At 43.0% G+C, this 7,504-nt stretch overlaps 1 protein-coding gene across 1 annotated transcript; it reads right to left on the reverse strand.

The window, feature by feature from the left end:
* Positions 1 to 3,765, reverse strand: LOC119357728 (F-box/LRR-repeat protein 14-like). Its single transcript, XM_037624583.1, has 2 exons — positions 3,665 to 3,765; positions 1 to 1,834 (listed from the first exon to the last, which is right to left on the reverse strand). Exon 2 carries the CDS (start codon positions 1,814 to 1,816, stop codon positions 359 to 361), a length of 1,458 nt encoding a protein of 485 aa, XP_037480480.1. The 5' UTR covers positions 1,817 to 1,834; positions 3,665 to 3,765; the 3' UTR covers positions 1 to 358.
* Positions 3,766 to 7,504: the final 3,739 nt, after the last annotated feature.

A 7,504-nucleotide genomic window follows, 5' to 3' on the forward strand; every position in this document is an offset into this window, starting at 1 on the left:
TAATACAAATAAGTAAGACCAAACAGTCATATATTGCCTCCACAGTAAAAACAGGGAATCTTGGGGCCTACTTATGCTGGTTTCGATACGGCTACAGAGTTAAGCAACCAGAATTACGGTTGATAGTAATACACAAGTGGTGCATACTAGAGTACTAAAGTTTCATCCACCAGATGCCATTCAAAGATCATAATTAAACTGTCATACAGAAAACTCATATAGTAAAGGCAGAAGGCAATAGAAAGTCCAGACAAGTGAATCTAGGTCGGATGATGCACAGCCTTGTGCAATGATGCACACTGAACAACTTAATGGCTTCAGCAGCAAATTCATACTGAAAATTTTGGAGACCACTTCATCAATAGCCGCCAAGACCAATTTTCTTCATAAGGGCATTTGAACACTTGCTCGAGTACTGAACTGACTTGGCAACACACTGGGCAGCTTGCAGAGAGACCTTACCACAAGACTCGATGACCAAAGACTCTAACTTATGTGCATGTTCCTGTTCAGCCACTCCAACATCAGTAACATTATGACACATCCGAAGTGTGAGATTACTCAGGCATGGGGTGTGCGCAATGAAGCGCATCCCGGCATCAGTCACCGCATGACACAATATAAGCTCGAGTGCCTCCAGATGAGGTGAGGATGAGAGGGCCTTCATCCCCTCGTCATCAAAGAAGTTGGCGTTGTTGAGCACAAGAACACGAATTGGGCAGGACTGAATGAGCACCAGAAAACCCTCTTGTGTGAATCCTATTTCTGATGGCCAGTCAGCATCACATCCTATAAAGCTGAGGTCTATCATCTGAAGCATACGACAGTTGAGGGCTAGAGCGTAAAGGCTGTTATCAGTAAATGACGTCCTGGTCTCACAATAGTTGACATCACTCGAGTAGCGCTGCAGGTTGAGCCAAAGTGAGATGCTTTTAAGGTTGCTGCAGCTCCGAGATAATGCAATCATGTCAATGTCATTTAGAGCACAAACATACTCAAGGCAAAGTTTCTCCAATGTTTTACATTTCCCTAGGACAACACGAAGTCCTACTTCCGGCCAAGTTTCAATACGCGCCAACCTTAAATCCTTCAAACTCTCACAGCAGAAATCATACAAATCCATGCTGTGAGCATCGTACGAGGAGTCATAGACCACATCACTTGTAAGACAATCATATCTTCCTCTTTTGCCCTCAAACTCAAACTTCTGGAGCTTCATCCATCCTGAACCAAACTTTATGAAGTCATGATGATTGATTCCTTGGCAATTCTTCACTACAAGCTCTTCCAACGATCCATCCCTACCAAGGTATTCCAGCCACTCTACACTGTCAATTTTCTCGCAACCAATAAGGTGGAGAGCAGATAGACTTGTGCAACCAACTGCAATCGAGAAAAGCCCAATCGAAGTTATTTGTGGTATGGAGTTCAGCCTGAGAGAAACCAATTTCTTACAATAAGCTAAACAAGCAAGCCCAGAGTCATCGATGCATGAGCAGAAGCTTAAGGTGAGGTCAACCAGCAAGGAACAGTGAGATGAAAGCACATAAAGGCCTTTGTTGTCCAGCTGCTTTCCATGTCCAGGTATCCAACCAGAGTAATCGATTTCCACTTTCCGCAGATTTGGGAAGCGGGCGCAGAATGATGTCAGCGCATTTGTAGCAGTGCAAAGACCGGAACCAACACGGATAGCGCCCCTTTGATTCCCCTCTATCTTGTAGAGCTGCTTTGACACAAGGGAAAGAGAATTGAGATCACTTGTCCTGGTGATCCTGTTGAGAATCTCTGTCAGCAGAGCCTCCGGTAGGTCCTCCATCGAACAAATTCAATTCAGCTGTACCAATCATCAGGAAATATATATCAAGGTTCAGAAAACAACCGAAAGAGCTTGACTCAAACTTTCAGAAAACAACCGAAAGAGCTTGACTCAAACTTATTATATATCAGAATATATCACTGATGGTAGACACTCATTACGAAGAATATGTTACTGACAAAGTTTGAGCATTTTCAGTATCCGTCCAAAACTTGTGTGTTCTTCACAAGCATGGAGATTTATTAAAGTAGCTAGCTAGCACCTTATCTGTGTCTAGATTGTTAGAAAGAAAAAATGACGCTGCAGGCAGGCCAAATCATTAAATTAAACTAGCTACTGATGAACTTTGAGCACTTGTATGATATAATATCAGAAAACAACCGAAAGAGCTGGACTCAAACTTCAATGATATAATATCAGAATAATGCATGCATGTGAAGATAGATGGAGAAACACTGGTGACAGACACTCATTACGAAGAATTCCAACTACTGATGAACTTTGAGCACTTTTTGCTGTATCTGTCCAAAACTTAATTGTGTGTTGTTCATAAGCATGGAGATTTATTAAAGTAGCTAGCTAGCACCTTATCTGTCTCTAGATTGTTATTAGAAAGAAAAATGACAATACGTGGCAGAGCCTGAATAATGAACTAACTAATTAAGAGAATACAAAAAGAAACGAGCTAGAATTGACGCAAGAAGACCCATGTGCTGAATCTGAACCTACAATTTACTTGGAGGCACCTAATTAATAAGATGAAAAGCAGAGGATACATGCCAATTAATATATAGTACGTACTTGTAGCTCTTGGTAGGGCAAGAAAGGAAGTAGGGAAACCAATCATTTAAATTTGCCACAGCCGATGAGTTAGTTCACAGGGTTCAGTTATTATTGATAGATAACGCCAATCTAATATATGTCCAACTAGAAATTCTACAGTAGTATTTGCTGCAACCCTAGGCTAGTACTCGATCAATTGCAAAAAAAATTACTTCCTAGTACCTAGGAGAATAGCTTTACAACATTAACGAACTTTAGGTCCAACAGGGCACGCTCAGAGAGCAGAACTCAAACTTATGATATATCAGATCAGAAAAAATAGTGCCATGTGAAGATAGACGGAGATCACACTGGCGACAGACACTCATTACGAAGAATTCCAACTGCCGATGAACTTTGAGCACTTTCTGTCCAAAACTTAATTGTGTGTTGTTCATAAGCATCGAGATTTATTGAAGTAGCTAGCTAGCACCTTATCTGTCTCTAGATTGCTAGGAAGAAAAAATGAGGCTACAGGCGTGCCACATCATCATTAAATTAAACTAGCTAGCGCCATAATTAAGAAGGAAGCAGAGCCTGAATAATGAACTAAGAGAATACAAAGAAACATGCTGAATCTGAACCAACTTGTTTGAAGGAACCTATCTAATTGACAGTAACATGAAACCCAGAGCACATATGCGAATTAATTAGTACTTGCAGCTCTTGGTTGGGCAAGAAAGAAAGCAGGGAAACCAATCATTTTGCCAGCCACAGCCGATGAGTTCATGAGTTCACAGGGCCAATCTGATAACTGTTCAACTAGAAATACTACACTAGTATTTGCTGCAACCCAGGGCAAAAAGCTTACTTACTGCCTCTATCAAGAACAAGATACTACCGGGTTTACAACATTAACTAACTAAGTTTATGGATGGATGGGGATGATACTACCGGGTTTGGTTTCCCCTACTATCTAACAAGAACAAGAAAGCAAATCGGAAAAAAAAAACCATCTACATGTGGAATCGGGGAACCTTGAGGGGTCTCTCAGGAGAGGAGAGGAGAAGCGAAAAACGGCGGTACCTTAAGGCATGATTCGGAGGAGACCGGCGATAGAGAATTAATGGACCGTAGCAGCCGCCGCTCGACCTTGCCGGAGGAGGAGAGAGTGTAGTAAACCCTAGCTAGTCTCGCATTTCTAGTTGGTCTCTGTAATTTCCAGCGGAGGAAGATGTGGGCTGCAGCGGCGCCACGCTCACATGGCCCAGCCAGGAACCTTGTGCTGCGGGCCGACGGCCGCTATTTTCGGCCTTCTGGACATTTTTTCTTTAAGTTCTTAAAAAAGACATTTTTTCTTTATGAAAAACACAGGGAAAAATATCTAAAGTTGCTAGAAAATAATCTAAAAGTAAGAGAACAATGTAGAAAATATATAAAATGTCCTGGAAATTTTAAAAAGGTTCGTGGTTGGATTTTATTTGTTCGGAATTTCATAACATTTTCAATTTTTGTTTCACATACTCAAAAAATGTTCACGGCTTCAAAAATTGTTTGCAATTTCGTAAATGTTTACAACTTCAAAAAATTTGCTTGCGCATTTTTTTAAAAAAATCACACATTCAAAGAATGTCCATGCTTTAAAAAATTATTTTGAGTTTTCAAAAAATGTTCCCTGTTTTTAACATTTCTTCACAAATTCAAATATGTTGGCACTTTTTCAAGAAATACACTTTTAAAAAAATATTTCTCAATTTGTTTTAAAACTGACCGGTGCAATAACTCATTCCGGTTCGCTATGTTTGGCAGGGTCTGATTCGCTACAGTGACTGATTCCAGTTTGCTATAATGGCACAGTTTGATGTTGTGGCTCCGGTTTGTTCAATAAGATATGCGCTGCCTTACAATCAACAACGCTAGTCAGCTCCAGTGCCTAGGAACGCACTCACCAGCGGCTCGTTACCAAGTCAATTCCCCGCCAGCACGCTACGCTTTTTTGTGATTTTTTTTTTCCGTCCCACGGTATCGCTTGATGTGATGCCGCCCAATGGGTAGATAACTTGGATAATCAAAATATGAGGAGATGAAGATTTATCTTGATGTTTACTTTCTGATAAGAAACCTAATCACCATTGAAGAGGTGTTGCTAACGACGAAGTTCCTCGGGCTCACATTCTTCTCCTTGAGCCTCCACCACAAATTTGGTTCTCAACCATTATGTCTCGCTTCTTCCTCCAATCTGAAGATGGCAGATTTCGACATGAAACTTCATGGTGCCCCCATGTGTGTGTTTTTCGGTAAGTAAGGACAATCCTTATGGACTAGTGTTTGTATTGAATTATACTTGAAGGTTTATCCATAGACAATGCTTGCAGACCATATCTTGGATTCTGTTGGAATTTTGCTAGTAGGCCTTTGGCCTAAAGCCCAACTAAAATTCTGAAATTCTCTTGGCCCATTCATGCACACATGTGAGTGGAGTGAGTGAGGCTAAAGTTTAGTCCCACCTCATAAGTTGAGAGAGAGTTGCACCTCTTTATAAGGTGAGCTCTTCTACCACTTGTATGAGCATGAGAAGAGAAGACCTACATGCGCACTCCTCCTCCTCGCCACGCCACGCCTCGTCACGACGCGCCGCGGGTTGCGGGATTGAGCCGAGCCGAGGACAGAGCTATGCACGTTGTCTATATTTTTGCTGCACGGGAAAAAATAATGAGTCATTAATTAATAATTAACGGACGCGTTAATTACTGAACCGTTTTCAATTCTTTTGGATCGTGACGACTCGGACGTGGGGTTTACTCCCATGACCTACCCGGCCCGCACTATATAGTCAGGCAGACGTCTACCCTAGCCGCCACCGCTTCGTATGGTTTCTCACCACCGTTCCAGATCATTGCGCCGCCAAGCAAGTCTTCTCCATCCCTTTTTCCGGCGTGCAACGCGAGAAGGGACAGCAGGCCTCCGGAACCCCGCCTCTCGTGATCCTGTACGGGAGAGGGGCGATCAGGTTTTTGGGGAACGCACTTGCGCGACTGCTGGCAGCGGCGACTTCGCGAACGACGACTTCTTCCCCGACCTCGGCAACCTCATCCTCAACGACATGGGCGACAACGTCAACGCCGGCGGTGCTGCACCCGCTGCACCGTATGTGATTCTATCCTTCCTGTTCGAGATCGTGGTAGAATTCATGTTTCTAGTATGTGCCCTAGATGTGATATATTCATCTGCTATGCTAGTTCGCATGATTAGTTTAATCTCTGCTGTTGTGGTCATGATTTATCTTCTGTTTATTCGGATTAAATCTCGTAGTAATTTGCTCATATTTCCAACAATCCAAAAACCTGATTATAGGCAATTTACTCCGAGTGGTTTTGTTGCGCATCTAAAGCCGCCTGCCTTTAAGGGGGCGCAATATAAGAGGTGGCGCATGAGAGCAGTCTACTGGTTTCAAACCATGGGCTGCTATGATGCCACCAAGGGCAAGCCTGAGGGCGATCTTAATCCAGCACAGTTGGAAGCTTTTGAGAAGATCGATACCCTCTTTAAAGGCGCTCTTCTAAGTGTTCTTGATGACTCCATTGTGGATTCGTATATGTCGTTTGACAACGGCAAGGACATGTGGGTTGCGCTCGAGGCCAAGTTTGGTACCTCGGACGCCGGCAGCGAGTTGTACGTCATGGAGCAATTCTATGACTACAAGATGACTGATGAGCGCCCTGTTGTACAGCAGGCTCATGAGATACAGTCGCTCGCAAAAGAACTTGAGTACTTCAAGTGTGTGTTGCCGGACAAATTTGTTGCCGGAGGCATCATTGCCAAGCTTCCACCTTCGTGGAACAATTTTGCTACTTCCCTGAAACACAAGAGACAGGAGTTTTCCGTTGCGGATCTTATTGGTACTCTTGATGTTGAAGAGAAGGCGAGAGCAAAGGACACACGTGCTCGAGTTGCTGAGGGAGGTTCTAGTGCCCACATGGTACAGAAGAAGAACTTCCAGCCCAACAAGTTCAAAAACAACAAGAACAAAACTCAGGGCAAAGGCAAGTTTGATAAAAAGAACAAGCCATCACATTCTACCAACTTCAAGAAGAATTCTCATAAGAAGGGGAAGGGACTTTGCCATGTCTGCGGTGATCCTAATCACTGGGCTCCGAAGTGTCCTAACCGCTTTGAGGAGCGCGAACATGAGAAGAGCGGCAAATCCGCTAATGTTGTCATCGGTGATACTGATATGAAGGAATCAGGGTACGATATTTTTCCTACCATCCTTTCAGTATTTCAATCCCCTGATTGGTTAATTGACACCGGTGCCAATGTACATGTTTGTGCTGACGCCTCCATGTTTTTTTCTTACCAGGAAACAGGGACTTCACCCGTGCTGATGGGGAACGGGTCACATGTCATCGTTCGAGGTGTTGGTATGGTCGATCTGAAGTTTACTTCGGGGAAGACTGTGCGTCTGAAGAACGTTCATCATGTGCCGTCCATCAATAAAAATCTCGTTAGCGGTTCCCGTTTATGTCGAGATGGTTTTAAGTTGGTTTTCGAATCCAATAAAGTTGTAATTTCTAAGTGTGGACAATTTGTTGGAAAAGGCTATGAGTGCGGAGGCTTGTTCCGCCTATCTTTGTCAGATATTTGCACTAAAGTTATTAATAATGTTTGCCACAATAATGAGTCTGATATTTGGCATTCACAACTTTGTCATATTAACTTTGGTTGCATGACGCGGCTAGCCAATATGAATTTAATTCCGAAAATCTCTACTGTCAAAGGCTCCAAGTGCCAAGTATGTGTGCAAGCTAAGCAACCTCGCAAGTCTCATAAGACTGCAGTGGCAAGAGACTTGGCGCCACTAGAGCTTATACATTCTGATCTTTGTGAGATGAAGGGCGTTTTGACAAAAGGTGGAAAGAGATACTT

The sequence above is a fragment of the Triticum dicoccoides genome, chromosome 1A, assembly GCF_002162155.2.
Source record: "Triticum dicoccoides isolate Atlit2015 ecotype Zavitan chromosome 1A, WEW_v2.0, whole genome shotgun sequence".
Taxonomy (NCBI): domain Eukaryota; kingdom Viridiplantae; phylum Streptophyta; class Magnoliopsida; order Poales; family Poaceae; genus Triticum; species Triticum dicoccoides.